Here is an 18,675-nt window from a genome sequence, read left to right on the forward strand (position 1 = left end):
GTTTCTGGTGTCCAGCACAGTGATTCAGTTATACATTTATATATATTTTTTTCATTATAGGTTATTGCAAGCTACTGAATATAGTTCCCTTCATTACACAGTAGGACTTCGCTGTTTATCTATTCTGTATATAGTAGTTTGTATCTTCAAATTATTTTACAAGGAAAGTGAGCAGCTCACAAAAAAAGTTAATAATCAATCAAGGAATTGAATTGCCACAAGTGAAAATAATAGACAATAGAGACATGCTGAAATAATTTAGATATGCGAATTATTAAGCATAGAACAAGAACTGTGCTTACTATGTTTAAAGAAATAAAAATATGTGTGGGAAACAAGAATTTCTAAAGCATAACCATATTTGAAAAATGATTTCATTGAACTGGAAGTAAAAAAAGAATCATGACTGAAATTAAGAACTCAATACATTGAAGAAACTAACAGCAAATTAGACACAATTAATTAGAGAATTAGTGGATTGGAAGACATTTGAGATGAGGTCGGGCGTGTTCAGGGTGGTGTGGCCATAGACTGGAAAACATTTCAGAAGAAATTATAAGACAATAGTTCTTAAAAGAAAAAAAATTTTAACTATGTGGTGGTGACAGATGTTAACTAGACTTATTGTGGTGATCATTTCACAATATATATAAATATTGAACCACTTTGTTGTATACCTGAATTTAATATAATATTATATAGCAATAATGTCTCAATTTTTAAAAAGGAAAAAATTATTTAGAAATCAGCACAGAGGGGTAAAGAGATACAGTATATGAAAGAGGATGCAAAGTGATTTTCTAGATAGGCTTTGCTATTGTTTGGTAACTTTCAAACCAAGTTGTATAATACAACATCTTGTAGGTGTTATAATAAAGTTTTTCTAACAGAAAAAAGACAAAAAAGGAAACAAGAAAGAAACTTGGAGTTTATAGTGATAGACTCAGATCTGAAGTATACATTTAATCAGAGTTCCAGAAGGGAAGGAGAGAGAGGCAATAGCTGAGAGCATTTCAGAACTGAGGAAAGACATCAGAGTGGATCAGCCAGAGAAAAAAATATAGATTACTTTCAAAGAAGGGAGAGACGCTAGACAGCTAACAGACAGCCGGTTCCCAGCAGCAACAGCAGAGCCAATAGAGAATCGAATCATAGCGTCAATGTGCCAATAAAAAATAATTATCAACCTACAATTGTATGCCTTGCAAAAATATCTTTCAAGCAAGACGGTAAAATATAATGAGAGGAATTGCCATCAGTAGGACTTCATTAAAGGAAATTCTAAAGGTAGAATAAAAGTTATTGCAGATACCAGAGATTCAGAAAGGAGAGCAGGGTAAAACAAGTAAAAAATATATGGAAAAAATATAAAGATTAACCGAATAAAAAATAATTAAGTCTTAGAGAGTTAAAGTATATATATATAGAGAATTAAAATGTAATACCAACACAAATTGAGAGGGATCAGTAAATGAACCTAATATTTAAAGGTTCTTTTGTTGTCTGGAAAGAGAGTATTGATTAGTTCCAAATTTTTGTAAGTTTCATGTTGTAGTCTCAGGAATCGATAACCATTAAAAAATAAAAGCAGAGGGAATAATCTGGAAATTAGAAGAGAAGGAAATTGTGGAATAAAAAAAAAGTGAGAGAGAAGGGAAAGAAACATGGAAAAGAGGGATTTACAGCACAAAATAAGATGGTAGATTTAACCCACATATTTAACTAGCTAAAATGAACAAAGGTTATCAGACTGGTCTTAAGAAACATAAAACCAGCTATTCACTGAGATATATCAAAAATATAAGAAAGTTTATACAACATTGTAAACTGACTATAACTCAATTTTTAAAAACTGGCAAAGAAAAAATATAAGAAAGCTTATACAAGGTCCTATTGTATAGCACAGGGAACTATATTCAATTTCTTGTAATGAGCCATAATGGAAAAGAAACTGAAAAAAATATATATGTATGTATGCATATATATAAAATGGAATTGCTTTGCCATATACCTGAAACTAACATTGTAAGTTGACTACACTTCAATAAAAAATAAGAGTAAAAAATACTAACCACTTCCACAATTATAAAAAAAAAATAAGGAAGCAAAACAATAAAAAAGGAAAAGAATGGAAAAAGTATACACCAAAAAAATGTATACAACCCCTACAGATTCAAGGCAATTCTTATTAAAACCCCAGCTGGTTTCTTTGCAGAAATTGACAAGTTGACCCTACAATTCATATGGAAATTCAAGGAGATCAAAATAGACAAAACAATATTGAGAAAGAACAAAGTTGAAGGACTCACACGTCCTAATTTCAAAACTTACTACAGCACTACAGTAATCAAGACAGTGTGATACTGGTACAAAGACAGATATAGATGAATGGGATAGCATTGAGAATGCAGAAATAAAACCTCAAATTTATAGTCAATTGATTTTTGACAAGGGTGCTAAGGCATTCAATAGGGAAAGAATAATCTCTTTAACAAACGGTGCTGGGTAAATTGGATGTCCACATGTAAAGGAATTGTTGGCCAATTCTCTTGTTTAATCCATTTTAGTAAAATGTCACTTGGATTGATCACTGGGATTCATGGAATCAACGCAACTACACATTTCCTGTCTGTGCATAAACTGAATACAGCTGTGAAATGACTAATCACCAGCAAACGTGGAACGAAATGATGTGATTGGTTACTGATCATGATGCACATCTGTTATTTACATAGTTAATTTGTGGACTGAAGAGCTAGCAGCAAAGTCTGTACTTTATGCAATTACAGTTAATACACTGTGGTAACTAAAATGTGAACCGTGTTGTTGGGAGAGTGATGTTATTTAATGCAACTGTGGTAACTGAATTTAACGAAACTGTGCATATTGAAACCAAGCAAAATGAGAACTATCTGCATACATGCTTTACTTATTAGAGTACCTTCGAGTGCTACATAACACTCACATATAATACAATAACCTTGTGATATTATGCTTCCATTTCTTCCTTCCCATCATTTGTGCTATTTTTGTCTTACATTTTACTTTTATATGTGTTATAAATCCACAAAATACTGATAATTTTTGCTATAGACAATTGACTATCCTTAAAGAGACTCGAATGAGAAAAAAGTCTTTATACCTACCTTCACATTCATTCACTCTTTTCAGGGCTCTGCATTCCTTGGTGTAGATCCAGATTTTCATCCTCTATCAGGACTGAAGGACTTCCTTTAACATTTCTTGGACTTCAAGTCTTCTGGTGATGAATTCTTTTAGCTTTTTTCTTTTTTGAAGTACAGTCAGTTACAATGTGTCTTTTAGCTTTTGTATATCTGAAAAAGTATTTTGCTTTTGCTTTGAAAGATACATTTACTGAGTAAAGAAGTCTAGGTTGACTTTTTTTTCTTTCTTAACCTTAAAGATGTTGTTCCACGGTCCTCTGGCTTTCGTTTTTTTCTGATAAAAAAATCTGTTGTCCTCTGTATACAACATTTCCTTTTTCCTCTGGATGTTTTTAAGATTTTTCTCTATCACTAGTTTTAAGCAATTTGAGTATCACGTGCCTTGGTGTAGTTTTCTTCATGTTTCTTATGCTTATGATTTGTTGATCTTACTAATTTTTGGGTGTCCAGTACTTAGCACACTACCTGACAAGCTGCAGATAAATCAATAAATATTTCCTGAACCCAGAATGATTTTGTAAGGCAAATCAACTATGTGAATGCGTCTATTTGGATTTCCAAATAGTTCGTTTAACCAAAATCACTTTCACCAGCAAGTATTACCTTTTTCTGAAGGCTCTTAATTTCAGTCCAGCTTCCCCTATCTTGCACTTTAAGTTTCAGTAAATCTGAATTATCTTAGGTTTTCCAACCTGTCATGCTGTTTTGTGCTTCCGCGCCTTTGCACTTGCTATTTACTTCCTTTGTCTGCCTGGAGAAATACTATTCATCTTTCAAGATCCACCTTAGAGGTTCAACTTCTAAGGAGCTTAACACTTCTTGACTCAAATCCCTTTGCCATCTGACTGACCGCTTTTTTATCTGAGCTCACCCTTATTTTATTAATACTTCCATCACTGCATTCGTCTATCTGAATACTTTCAGCACCTAGCCCAACTCCAGGCACGTTGAGATAGTCGGCATTTGTTGCTTGAATAAATGTGACTTGGGGGAAATTTAAGAAAAGAATAGAGGAATTAGAAGAAAGTCACATAAGGCTGAAATCAGTTGTCTTTAAATAAAGGTTTTATTCAGGTACCCAAACAGAAAAAATTTGCAAATCTTAAGGGTACGACTCCGTGATTTTTCACAAGGAAAAGCATTCATATAACCAGTGCTCAGCTCAAGAAATAGAACATTACCAGAACCCCAGAAGCCTGCCTGGTGCCCTTTTTCGGGCACGATCTCCTCTAAGATAACTATTACTCCAACTTCTAACACAAGAGATAAGCTTTACCTGTATAACAACTTCTGTACTCCAGGCAAGACTGGGTCAAAATTTGACACTTTTATTACATGTGACTACTACTATTACATGTGACTACTACTACCAATGGCTAAGTCTTACTGAGTGCTTTCTAGTTACCAAGCATGGTCCTAATTGCTTTATATATATATTGGCTAATTTACCCTCAAAGCCGCCCTGTGAATAGGTACTATAATTACTCCCAATTTACCAGTGAAGAACCTGGGATACAGACAAGTTAAGCAATTTTTTCAAAGACCCATAACAGCTAAGTGGTAGAGCTGGTATTTGAACCCAGACAACAAGTCTTCAGAGTTTGTGCAATGCAATGTACAAAAACATCAAACTACATCTCAGCAACATATGATCTGTCAATAGTTTAAAAACTATTACTGCCCATCCCCTGCTGTTGCAAAACGTGAATGGCAGAACAAGAGACAGCTACCTTTAGGGTCTCCCAGGAACTGTGGTCAGATGTCCTTTATATGTCAGGGCTGCATAGTTGTGAAAGCCAAACCTGCCTGAGTTCAAATCCCAGCTCCACCACTTACTAACCATGTGACCTTAAGGCAAGTTACTGAAACTTTTTGTCCCTCAGTTTTCTCATCCGTAAAACATAGGTAATAATAGTACCTCCATCATTAAGATTGTTGTGAAAGTTAAAGGAATCACTCCTGGCACATGGAGTCATTCATTCATTCATTCATTCATATAGTCAACAAATATTTGTTCAGTGCCTCCCATGTGCCAGGCACTGTTTGGTGCTTCGGATATATTAGTGAACAAACCAAAGATCCCTGCCCTCTTGGAGCTTATGCGTAGTGCAACCTGGAAGTGGGGTGGATGGGGAGAACAGAAGAAAAACAACATAGTATAGTTTGTCTGAAAATAATAAGTGCTATATATTTTTTTAAAGTAGAGTAGGATGAGGAGCAGTGGGGATGCTGGAGAGGTTATTTCTTTTTAAAATATTTTTATTGAAGTATAGTCAGTTTACAACGTTGTGTCAATTTCTGGTGTACAGCACAATGCTTCAGTCATATAAGAACATACATATATTCATTTTCATAGTTTTTAACCATAAGTTACTATAAGATATTGAATATAGTTTCCTATGCTATACAGTAGAAGCTTGTTTATCTATTTTATATATAGTAGTTAGTATCTGCAAATCTCAGTCTTCCAATTTATTGCTTCCCACCCCTTCCCCCGCAACCCCGGTAACCATAAGTTTGTTTTCTATGTCTGGGAGTATGTTCCTGTTTTGTAAATAATTTCATCTGTGTCCTTTTATTTTTAGATTCCACATATGAGTGATCTCATATGGTATTTTTCTTTCTCTTTCTGGCTTACTTCACTTAGAATGACAATCTCCACGTCTATCCATGTTGCTGCAAATGGCGTTATTTTATTATTTTTACGGCTGAGTAGTATTCCATTGTATAAATATACCGCAACTTCTTTATACAGTCATCTGTTGATGGACATTTAGGCTGTTTCCATGTCTTGGCTATTATAAATAGTGCTGCTATGAACATTGGGGTGCAGGTGTCTCTTTTAATTAAGGTTCCCTCTGGATATATGCCCAGGAGTGGGATTGCTGGATCATATGGTAAGTCTATTTCTAGTTTTCTGAGGATGCTGGAGAGGTTGAAAGCTGACAGTATTAAGTAGAAGGGTCGCTGCAGTCTGCTTTTAACATGGGCTAGTGTAACTCTTTCATGCAATAAACTGAAAAGAGCCGACAGATAGATACATAGATAGAAAAAAGGGTCGAGGTAAGCCTCACAGAGAAGCTAAGATTTGAACAAAGTCTTGAGGAAGGCAAGATGATAAGATACGTGGATAATCACATACGTTTCGAAGACCATTCAAGGCAGAGAGAACAGATTAGCTAAGTCCTAAATGGTGGGAGACTGCCTGGGCGTTCTAGGAACCACAAGGCAGCCAGCACTGCTGGAGTGGAATCATCAAGGGACAAAGTGGCAGGAGAGGAGGTCAAAGAGGTATTGTGTGCGGGGTTGGCAGGGGAGGGGGGAGGAGGGAGGGGATTCTCCATGCAAATCCTGTAGGGCCTTGCGAGCTATGATAAGGATTTTGGGTTTTACTACAAGGTCAAACTGAGAGACTTTGTTGGCTTTTGAGCAGAGTGGTAACATGATCTGACTTAATATTTTATAATGGTCTCTCTGGATCTGGGTTGGGAATAGATGGTGGGTAGGTTTTGTGGTTGAACTGTGTCCCCCCAGAAGATATGCTCAAGTCCTTACCCCTCGGTATCTATGAATGTGCTCTTGTTAGAAATAGTTTTTTTTGCAGATATATTCAAGTTAAAATGAGGTCACACTGGATTAAAGTGGACCCTAATCTAGTAACTAACATCCTTATAAGAGGAGGGGAATTGGGGCACACAGAGGGACGATGGCTACGTGAAGACACACAGAGAGAACGCCGTGTGAAGACAGGGGCCGAGGTTGGAGGATGTGTCTATAGCCACAGGAGGCCACAGATTGCAGTCAACCACCAGAAATCAAGAGAGAGAGATTTTCTCCCAGAGACTCTGGAAGGAACCAACCCTGCCAACAACTTGATTTCAGACTTCTATTCTCTACAACTGTGGGAGAATAAGTGTCTGTTGTTTTAAGCCACCGGGTTTGTGATAATGGTAGCTATAGAAAACTAACACTGGGTGAGGGTAGAAGCAGCTAGGAGTCTACTGCCATAGTCCAGTCAAGAGACGATGGGGGCGGGATCAGGGTCATAATAGTGGAGACAATGAGAAGCCATCAGATTCTGAATACATTGTCAAGGCACAGGCAACAGAATCTGCTGATGTCTAGGATGTGAGGTGTGAGAAATATTAGCTATCACTATTATCTGCATGAATAATTTCAATATCAACATATGACATATACCTATAAACATATACTTTTTCATCACCCCAAATTTCCTAGGTTTGGGGCTACTCAAGCAAGGCTCATTTGCCAGGGGAATCAAAAAGAAGCTGATTTTGCTGTGTGATCAAAGGGTAAATCACAGTACTTGTCTGGGTCTCAGTATCCTACTTGCTAAAACAGGAAGGTTGGGTTCCATCGTATGAGTTATGATTCTATTATTATCAAGTGCCTTGTTGCTTTGGAATTGATTGATAAAAGTTCCAGAGGGTAGTAAACTGTTTCTGTCTTCCATATTTGAAAATCTATCTCCAAGTCTGCAGTGGCTTCGAATAACAAAGCTCTCTGTCCTCACTGTTGTTTACTGTCAGCCATTTGATACTTGAGTACATGAAGGAGTGACCCACCATATTTAAAAATAGAATTACAGCAAGACCCAAGTAACCCTTTGTGCATTTTTACAGGGATATGGAAGTAGAGTGGGGCTGCCTAATGGGAGTCTGGGACTTTACTGAAAATAAAGGTTTGGCATTCTAACTCTTAAGACTTTTGACTCCGCTTCCCAGAGTACACCCTGAGTTATCACCATCAGTGTGTTTATATCTTAGGAGGGTAATGAATTTATAAGACAAGATAATACTAATACTAACAATAATAGCAAACATGTATATAGGATTTGCTGTTTGTCAGGCATTGTTCTAAGGGTTTTAAAAATATTAATGCAAAACAGATACATAAATAAAAATATAAATTCAGGGGGGAGGGTATAGCTCAGTGGAACAGCGCAAGATTAGCATGCATGAGGTCATGGCTTTGATCCCCAGTATCTCCATTAAATAAATAATAATAATAAATAAATCTAATTACCTCCCCCTGTAAAACTAAACAAAAAATTTTTTAAAATATGAATTCACTCAATCTTCACAGCACTCCTATGAGTTAGGTACAAATATTATTCCCACTGTACAAACAGGGAAACTGAGGCATAGAGCAATTAGGAAAGATTCTTTTCTTGTATTAATAAGGGATCTTACATCCGGCAAAAATAAATAGAATCCTTTTAAAAATAATTAACATAGACATGATAAATGCAAGGCAATTTGGAGAACTAATGTCAAGGGAAGAAATGTCAGAATCCCACAAACTAATTCTGATGGGGTCCACAAAAAAACACACTTTGACATTAGGCTTCTTCCTGCCTCCAACCCTTGTTGATACTGGTTCTCTAAGGAGGAAAAGGAGACAGAACTAGGCCTCTGGGCACCTGAATGCAACCTTGCCAGCCACCAAACACCTGTTAGATCTGGTTCCCAAGAAATTTTGTAGTTTTGAAATGTATCCTGGTCTTGTTTCTAAGTCATTCCCTTCACTAGGTCTTGAAAAATAAGACAGCCACTTTTAAAATGTGCATAAACCTCCTTGCACTTGAGAGCGTTTCCTTTCACCCTCATGCTTCCTAGAAAATACCAGCTTTCCTAAAAGTCACTACAATGACTATTTTGGACACTCCCACCCCTCTCTATTTCAGGCCCCACAACCTTTGCCAGGCCTGTCTTCTGGTCAGGCCCAGGCTGAGTCCCAGTCAGACTATGGTCAAGGCCTGTTGTCAGTGTGTTTGGCCGATTTGATGATGGATGAATCAACATTGGGCAACCAGGATAATCAAAGTCTGAGAAGATCATTGAATTATCTGACAAAATACCAGGACTGAAATCTACAATATGATCAAGAACATGGGCTTGTTCTCCCAATCAAATCCTGGAACTTGGGAGCAACCTTTGAAGCTGGAAGAGACTAGTTTGGGGACTGATAAAAGGAAATCACTTTACATTGCCAATAGTGTAGGACTAGTTGCCTGCAATAGATTTTAATTCAAATAGGTGCAAGAGTGGCTTTCAGAAATTCCTGAGTGCTGAATGAGGAAACCATGGGCTACCCGGGTTACAAGCCCATTCTCCCAGAGGGGCACGACCAGGGGACATGCTCTCTTGACACAGGCCCTTAGAACGTTGGCCAGAGGCAGAAATTCCGGCAGGACCATTGTGCTGATGGTCAGGGGGTGGGGGGCGGGGGGCGGGGTGCAATTCCCACATTGTCAAGGACCCTGAACCGAATCCAGGCGACCTTGGAAGGTGCTAACCGTCCTCAGTGTCATGTTGCGAAACTGTAGGCCTAGGGATTAGCCCCGTGCCACCTCCTCCTTCCCCGCAATTGCAGTGTCCAGGCTTTGTGAGTCACCCAGACCCTTCGTAATAAGCCCACCGTGGGTGGGGCCGTCTCTCAGTTTCTCGCCCCTTCCCACCCCGACTCGGCTCTCTCGCTCTTCGAGCTCGGCTTTCTTTCAGGCAGAAGCCGCCGCGGCGCCCGCCGCGCTGGGCATGCTCAGAGCTCGGGCGGGCGGTGACCGCCGCCAGGCAGCGCCCGGCCCGCCGCGCGGAGCTAAGGCGCCCGGGTCCCTTTAAATCGAGCCGGCCGGTTGCCAGGCAACGGCGCGGCCCGCGCGGGCGCTGCAGTGCAGAGGCTCTGCTCGGGACCGGCCCGGCCGGGTCGCGGTGGCCAGCGCCGAACCCAGGGCAGCCGCCCAACGCTCGTGACCGGCTCGGGGGAAGAGAGGCCAGGGCCCACCGGACCCCACCCACGCCGCCAGGTACGTCTGCGCCCGGGAAAGCGGGGCTCCGCGGGGCTCGCCCCTCGCCCTCCCTGGGTGACCCGGGGCGGAGGCACCGCGTTCCCCCGCCTTGATCCCCCACTGCGGGTTTCTTCCTCCTTTAGGGCCGGGGCCTGGAGCTGGCGGGCGTTTGGGAGGGAAGGGAACAGGGCGTGGAAGTCGGGGTGTGGACAGAGGAGTGGGGTCAGGCCTCGCCCGCTGCCCTCTCCCCGCCGCCCCGCCAGCCAGGGGGTAGGGACTAGGGAGGTGGACGGGGTCACCTGCGGTGGGGACCGGGGAGGGGGGGCAGCACCCTGACCTGAGCCACCTTCTCTCCACTGGAAGCAGCGGTGGCAGGAGTTTCAGTTAACCATTTACAGAGAAAACCCCCAAACTATGCATGCATAGATACAGCTTTATAGCAAGAATGTGATTTCCATACTAATAGTGCTCAGCCTTTCAGAATTAAGGTGACTCCGTATCTTTTCTTCTAGAAAGAATGATTCCACACTAATAACAAAGAATTGTTGGGAGTAGGAACCGTTCCCAGGGCCCAGTTTTCAATGGTACTTTGCTTTGCTCTCAATATCTGCCAAACAATAGAGGAGCCAGTTTGTCCCGTGAAGTGGACTCTTGGCTCATATGTGAGGACTCTGAAAGATGAAGGCAAAAATCGGGATCACTTCCCTTTTCAATGATTTTTCAAATTCACTGGACTCTGGGGGAGGGAGGCAAGGCCTGGGCTCCAGCCTCTGCTAACGTGGCACTTGGCAAGCTCATTACTAACAAGCATGTTGCTGCTGCCGCCGCCAGTGGCGGCTCGTTTGTTCAATAGGTGCTAAAGGCAAAGAGATACTGTGTTGAATAAGATGCAACCATGATTCTTGCCCCATCTGATATTTGCACCGCTTGGAGAAGGAAGACTTAGTGGGGTAATAGTTGGGAAATTGGGTTGACAAGTTTAAAAGAAAACTTGCTTCAGAGTGTCTGACATCACATTTCAGATAGGCCAAACAGCATTAAGTCTGTCACTTGTCATTTTAAGCTACATCGCAGATATGAACACAGATTTAGGCATTCTGGGTAATTATATTTTCTAATTAAGCTGTGGCATTTTATTTTTCAGCTCAATCTGGAGAAGGAGGACAGTAGCACCCGACAGAAGGTCTTGGATGTCAGTAACTGTAAGTACGGTTGTGCCGCCTGCTATCTTGTTATGGGTGTTTAGAAAGACAGAGAGTAAATCTTCAACCTTTTAATGAGACCATTAATCAGCACTGTCTGTGCACTGTCAAAAAAAAAAAAGCCTCATAAAGTGTCCTGAAGACTTTAGCTGAGCCAAATAAACTTTGAGGGAAAAATAAAAGTCCTTTCCCTAAAATGTCACCTCAAAGAGCCTCATAAACCAGAGGAGAAATTGTAAGTATTTACAAAAACTAAATTAGAACCAAAGTACGGAAATTTCAGGAAGAATATTAAGAATCATTCATTCAACAAATATTTATTGAGGGCTACTATGTGTGAGGCGACAGCAAGGGCTGCAACGATGAGTAAGCTGCCAGGAGGTCACAGCGAATTGGTGAAATAAAACTATGTACGAAATGATGCAGAAGCACAGGGAAAACTCCAAGTGCAGAGTCACCCTCGCTGATCTTCAAACTGGTACCCCAACTGTAATGTTTCTAAGAAGTTGTGGGTGGCTCTGAAAAACACTGCGACATTTGGAAAGTTCATGGGAAAGCAACTGGTGATAAAAATGCAAATATCTTCCGTTGTAGAAAAAAACTACCACTTTTCTGCTTAGATAGAATCCATGTAGCTTTGGAAATTTGGGGACATCAACAACTTACAGATGTAGGGCTACTTCTTCCCTAAAGATGCAGGTGAAATTAATGTAAGATTGTGTAGGTCCCCCTCTACTAACCTTAACAGTACTTACTTTTTTTTTTTCAAACTGACTTTTTCTGACGTCTGATGACTTCAGACTGGCAACTCTGGAGAAGAGTTGGGTTGTTTGACTGGTTTATGTTCCAAAGGAGGGTAAGGAAAACCTAAAAAAGAACAAAACCCATTGTTTACAGTATACTTTATTATTTTAAAATTTTTTGTTGAGGGGAGGTAATTCAGTTATTTATTTATTTATTTTGATGGAGATCCTGGGAATTGAACCCGGGACCTCATGCATGTTAGGCATGTGCTCTGCCACTGAGCTATACTCTCCCCTTCTACAGTATACTTTAAAATTGCTTCCATTTTCATTTTCATTAATTTCTCTTAACCACCTGAAAATAGGTATATTGTCCCTATATTACACGTGAAGAAACTGAGGTTCACAAAAGGTAAGTTTTCACATAGTTCTAACATGAGGGAGCCAAGATATCTGACTCCTTCAGTCTTTCTTTCACCATAGTCCATGCCTAATTCCTTTCTCAAGGAATTAATTCCTTTCCTTTTCCTTCTTCCCTACAATTCTGCATGGTAAAACATGTTTGTTCACTTTCTTTCAGACAGTTTGGGGGAGTCCTCATTTTGGTATTTAATAGTTTTCTGCAAGCCAGTGATTTTTGAAAGGGTGGGGGATGGGGACACTCCCCTGGTGTGGGCAGGTCAGAATCTTCTCAAAGAGAAGGTAATGATGGCAGTATTTTGTGCCTGGAAACAGTGGAAGCAAAAAAAAAAAAAAAAGGTTGAGGACTACTATTTTAAATGAGAACAGATTGGACAATTGAGCAAAGAAATAAAGCCAGTGCCTTTCTTTGTAGCAGACTTTTTTTTTTTTTCCCTATTTTGGCCAAGCAGTTTTTCTGAGGGCTGGGAGAACTGAAACCATCCAAGAGTGATAGGGAAAAGTTCCTGGGCTAGGAAGGGCCTTTTGTGTTCCCCGTACTGCCCCAGAGCTGAGATTAAAAGCCACACCTCTAGTTCAGGAGGGCTGACGGTAGTGACAGAGGGTTGCCCATCACAGGATGGACATGACCTTTTCTAAACATCTGGGATAAAGGACTCTTGCGAGATGGGGAAAAGCCCCTGGAGGTTTCCCAAACTGTTTCCCGGTCCCTGCCTACCCTAGCCTGGAAGAATAATTGCATTTTGCAGACAGGTCTAGATTTACGCAAAAGAGATGGTCCTGAAATTTTGAAATCAAATTCTAATGTAAATGAGATAAGGCAACAGAGAAAAAAGATCTTTGATTTTATGTTATTAAGTTTTCCTAAAGCATGTGATTTAAAGTATGAACATTGTAGAAAACAAATAATTAGATTTCACATATTTGATCACTTATCAATCTTAATATGAGCATTTTCTCCAAGGCCCCATACCTTGAATATGAAAATAAGATGGTTTTGTGGGTTTCTCCTTTCACAATAAGCAGCATATTCATTTCTGGAGCTATTTGAAGACAGATATACATTCACCTGAGATCTTTATGGAACGATTTACCTAAAGATCCAAAATAAGTGATCACTCTGTGCTCAGCTCAACAATTTCATTATGTTACATCATATTACATTATAAATTCATTTTGAGTTTATTTTATCAGTGGTTCCCAAATTCTTTAGGTGAATAGAAACCATTTCCATGAGTCAAGAAATCCCTTGCGGCACCAAAATGTCCTACTACTTTGCCTCTGCAAAAAGAAGAAAGTCACCAGAGGATGAATGGTGATTTTTTTCAGGGAGACACTAACTAGAATCCTCGGGAGTCCATTATTAATTCATGTCAGCCACAAATGGATAGGTGTAGCCATACTATGGATGGCCATGCCTTAACAGTGCAGTCCCAAGGACTTCTGAGGATCACTGGCTCAGAGGACCACTAATGTTATTTTTGTCATATGACTTTATATTGTTTTCCTGTGTCCTGGCTATTTGTTTCTTTAAATTTTTCATTTCTCTTGGACCTCCTTCCCCTACCCTTCAGCCCTTCAATGCCCAATATAGTGTTGGGTAGGCACTTGAAAATAATAAATATTCGCAATTGACCCACTAAAAAGGCATGCTTATACTTTCAGTAATGGCTTTGGTTTGATTTGCCTTATGCTGTGACAAATTACCTAATCAAGTTTATTGAAAGCAAAATGGCTGCCATGCCAGGGCAGAGGAAGAAGTGTCATTGTCTCAAAGCATATTTCTTGCCCTTGCCAGAGAATGCTAATGTCAACCTTGTTCTGTGTAAAAATACAAACAGTGCAATTTGTGAAGAGAAAATGAGACTGGCACCTTTTACCCCCAGTCTGGGCTTTGCCCTCCTCTGTGACTAGATTTGGGAACAAGACCTTAAAGGATATCTTGCCAATGAAAGAGAAGAAAGAAAGAAAGGACGGGAAAGAAAGGAGCAGCTCAGAGACCCTTTGACCCTGCCCTGTGTAAGCCATGGGAGGGAAATTCCAAAAGGCTTTTCAAACCTTTCTCTTTCTGTCCTTTGATATGTGACATGGAATTCTCCTTACCCTCCCCTCTTCATTTTTCCTCTCTCCTTTTGTGGCCTTTTAAAAATACCTAAGCTCTGAAAGTAGTGGGTTGTTTTCTTTCAATCTGTGGAATGAAACCTAGCAGAAGAATAAAGAGGAATTTTAGAACAAGCACTGACCTGGGAGACAGGGTCTCAGTTTTACCACTACAGGCTGTGTGGACTTGGACAAGTCACTTAACTTCTCTGAGTCTCAGTTATAAAATAAGTGGACTCTTCTCAGTTCTGTGAAAAGCATTGGCTATATCAGAAAATTGTACAGAGGCTCACGGAAGAAAGGTAGTGACACTGAAAAATATATATATAACTTTTCACAAGAAATTTATAGGAGGTTTGGAGATAGGAGTCACTTTTTCAAGGTGCAAAATTATTAATTTTCCATTTTAATCTTTCTCTATACCCAGATCTCAGGCTTGTCATTGTTGCTGTCTCCAGTTATAAAGTGGCCTCACCTTACTTGCCCCTCTGCAAACCTCCTTCCTGATCAGTCTCACCAGTGCCTCTCATCCAGAATTAGATAGAAAGAATAGTCATCTCTCTCCCCTTGCTACCTGAGAGCACTTTTAAACTTTGACAGAATCATCTGGTAAAAATTTGACCGCTAAAAAATGTGACTGGCATTTAGCCTCACCATGCTTTTCTCTTTCCTCTGTTCCTTTCCTTTATGATCACGGTAATCACTCTCAGTCGTTTGCATTTGTATTTCTAGAGAGGAGAGAAAGCAGGATTGTGATCATCTTCCTCTTTAAGGACAGATAGATCATTGATGCTTCTGGATGGTGACTAATAGAGTGATAAAGTCAGAAAGGATAGTTTCAAGAGAAAGGAGATGCTGCTGCAATGGGAAATACACATCATGAACTGCCAGTCTTGGCTTCCTACCGTGGTCCGATTGACTCAACTCAAAGCTTGGTTTATGGCTTTGGAACCAGTCATTTTAACACCTTCACTGAATATGTGTACCTTTCCTTTTCCTCAAAGCCAAATAATTGTCAGTGGGGATGGACCCATGGGGATAGTGAGGTTTTTCCCTCTTCTTCTGTGGGAGGGAGTCAGGCATGTTCAGTACATGTAGGTATCAAGTTTATTCTCTATTGTCCATAGCAAGAAAAATGTGTTAGCATTTAAACTATAGTTGTTAAAAAGAAAATGATAGATAATATACCAAAAAGTGTTTATCTCAGGGCTGTGGGTATGAGATTCCTTTTGTGTGTGTGTGTGCTTTTCGGTATTTTACCAAAATCTGCAGATCTGTTAGTATCTTTATATAATATAAAATAAATGTATATTAAATAACATAATATTGCATTTGTAATATTTAATAATATTAGAGAAAATATTAATTAAAAAAGGAACACAAACTGCCATTTTTTCTGTTGCCGAGATAAAACTGCATTTGGGTGCGTGGGAAAAATAGATGCAGGCATACTTTGATTTTTCTCAGTGGTGATGCTACAAATATATTACAGCAAATTTATGTGTAAAATGGATAAAGTGACCCCCTCCTTCTTCCCACCCTTTGGCAGTAACTGCAGTTACCGGTTTGGTGCTTTCAGATGCCAGTGGCCCTTCAGTGTGTTGTTTGGGTCCTTCTTTCTCCCTTCACTCAAAAATAGTTTCTTATCAAATATTTTGGTGCTTTAGGAAATCTGTATGTTATGGACTCTCTTTGAATAGGGAAAACTCTTTTGGAAACAAAATAAATAGCCTCTAATTTTTATAAATTTAGAAAGCTGGTTGTGGTTTAGTATGCTACGTTGTCACCTTAAAACTATACTTGCAGTCAGGATCTCGAGAAAAGCACATTTGGTGGCATTCATATTTTCAATTGTTGACATTCGGTTCTCATCACGAAATTGCTGTCAAAACGGATAGAATTCTGTCCACTTGGCAGTCTTGCCTAGAAGCAAAGCCCAAGACTGGAATAGCAGGAATTTACAGGTCAAGACAGAAGGGCGTTTGGCAGAGTTAGTCATAAGGAAGTCTGCATGGTATACTTTACCTAAAGCGGCTCACATTGCATTAAGCCCTGATGTTTTAGTCACTTTAAAGAGTGAATAAACAGTAGTCCAACCGAAGAGAACCAGAAAAAAAAAATCAAGCACTTTGGAAACAAGTTTAACTTACTAACATTAACCTATTAATTTAAAATCACTTTTACTATTTTGAAGCAGTCTGTTTTCATGTTGTTTTCCCATAGAATTATTTTCTCTACCCACAATAAATAGCCAAGTTTTCCCGTTTATTGGTTCTGTTTCATAGGATCAGAGAATTTTAAGGCTGGAGGAGTCTGTAGAACTTAGCTAGTTTAGCCCTTTCCATTTATAAATGAAGGAGCTGAGGCCCTACTCACTCAGCGAGTTAGAGGGAGAGCCAGCCCTCAAATATTTAGGTTCTTTCACCCAGGAGCCAGGATTCTTAGTTCTTTCCACTACACCAGCTGCCAGTGTCAATATGTGCCTTGATTTTAAATTTTGTTTTTCAGGAATTGGAAGAGGTGCCTGAAGAAATGGATGCTAGAAGAAAACACTGGAAGGAGAATGTGTTAGCTCCTCTTTTCAGTGCACAGGATATTCTAGATGAGGCTTCTCAGCTTGACTCTTCTTCTGAACAAATGACCTTAGATAAGGCCAAGAGAATGGAAGGAATTTTTAATTTGTCGAGTAGAAAGTTTCAAGAAGAGAATAAATGTAAAAGGAAAGAATTTATTTCTCAACTAAATGAAAACGAACAGGAACCAAATTTAAGAGAAAGAAAGATAAACATTGCAAAGAATGAGGCAGACACAAATTCTGCCTCCTGTGAGTCATCTGACTTGGATGTTGCACCTGAAGAAAGCTTTAATAGCGGGGAAGAGCCTCCTACCTGGGGTACAGAGGAATCATTTACTCCACCACAAAAAGACAAAGAGAAGAAATTCTTTGAAGGAATGTCTCCCAAACTTCGCCTGAGTATTTTGAATGAAGAACTTGAAGTGCTTAAGATGAAATGCAGAAAAATAGAAGAGGAATTCGAAAATGCAGAAAAAGAACTTTTGAACTCCAAAAAAGAAGTCTCCACAAAACCCCTAAAGTCTAAAGAAGCAGGGGTGGAAACTTCCAAGAAAGACTGGGAACTTCAAGCTTTAAGAAATGACCTCTCTGAAAAAGCAACAAATGTCAAAAACTTAACAGAAGAGCTCGAGCAAGCCAAAGAAGTCATCCACAAGTTGAGCCTTGAGAACAAAGATTTAAAAGAAGCTGTTAAGAAGTTAAAGAGGCAAACTGAGGTCGGAAATGTACTCCTTAAGGAGGAAATGAAATTGTATTATGAATTAGAAATGGAAAAGATCCGAGGAGAGCTCAGTGCCATCAAGAGTGAACTGAAGGCTGAGAAGACCCTACAAGCAAGAAATAACAGAGCCCTGGAGTTGCTTAGGAAACATTTTGCTTCTGTATCGTCATCAAATAATCCTGACAGCTTGATGGGGGATTTTTTTAAAACTTAAAAATAAAATAAAATAAAATACACCTTTCATTAGGCAAATCACTGAGCCAAATCAGTGTTTCTGGTGCTTTCTTTGTGTGCAACTTAAAACGTGTGTAATGGGATATAATTTCCTTCTTTGGTAAATCAGGATATCTGTAAAAGGTGTAGATGTTAACTTCAAAGCTTCTGTTTTCTCTTTCTAGTGAATTTCTTGCCAGAATCCAAACAGAAATGAAGCTTCAGCTATCTTTTTTAAATATATATTTCACTCAAAAACATGTAGTGATTCACCAGATCATCAATGAATACAAATCCACAACCATTTTGTGATCTGTGAGCAATATGTCCTTGACACGTGAATATTCTTCCATCTGGGTTTGTTGATATTAACAATAAAAATCTCATTCATGTATATAAGCATAACATGTGTGTGGGTCTTAAAGCTGCCCATTCAGACTCAGTGGGATACTAGAAATGTATCTGCTTTCTCTGAGATCTAACCTCAACTACGCACATATTAACATCTCCCCAAAAATGCAGTTTATTCCTCCCCTCTGCTTTCCCCAGGCTTTTTGCCTTGACCTGGCCATGGTTCCCATAGACTAGAAGACTTTGAGACATGGCTGTGACCTTCTCTAGAGCCCTGATTTTGTCAGCAGTGGGTTTTGCGTTTCCTTATGTTGACCAGCAAGGGGCGTTGTTGACACAGTTCTTCTGAAATTCTAC

The 18,675-nt window shown here is 39.6% G+C and overlaps 1 protein-coding gene across 1 annotated transcript; it reads left to right on the plus strand.

Annotated features, from left to right (window-relative positions):
* The first annotated feature begins 9,648 nt into the window (after positions 1 to 9,648).
* Positions 9,649 to 18,013, plus strand: CCDC160 (coiled-coil domain containing 160). Its single transcript, XM_010968480.3, has 3 exons — positions 9,649 to 10,011; positions 11,138 to 11,195; positions 16,967 to 18,013. The coding sequence occupies exons 2-3, from the start codon at positions 11,184 to 11,186 to the stop codon at positions 17,966 to 17,968; spliced, it is 1,014 nt and encodes a 337-aa protein (XP_010966782.1). The 5' UTR covers positions 9,649 to 10,011; positions 11,138 to 11,183; the 3' UTR covers positions 17,969 to 18,013.
* The last annotated feature ends 662 nt before the right edge of the window (positions 18,014 to 18,675 follow it).

Source organism: Camelus bactrianus, chromosome X, assembly GCF_048773025.1.
Source record: "Camelus bactrianus isolate YW-2024 breed Bactrian camel chromosome X, ASM4877302v1, whole genome shotgun sequence".
In the NCBI taxonomy this organism is placed as follows: Eukaryota; Metazoa; Chordata; class Mammalia; order Artiodactyla; family Camelidae; genus Camelus; species Camelus bactrianus.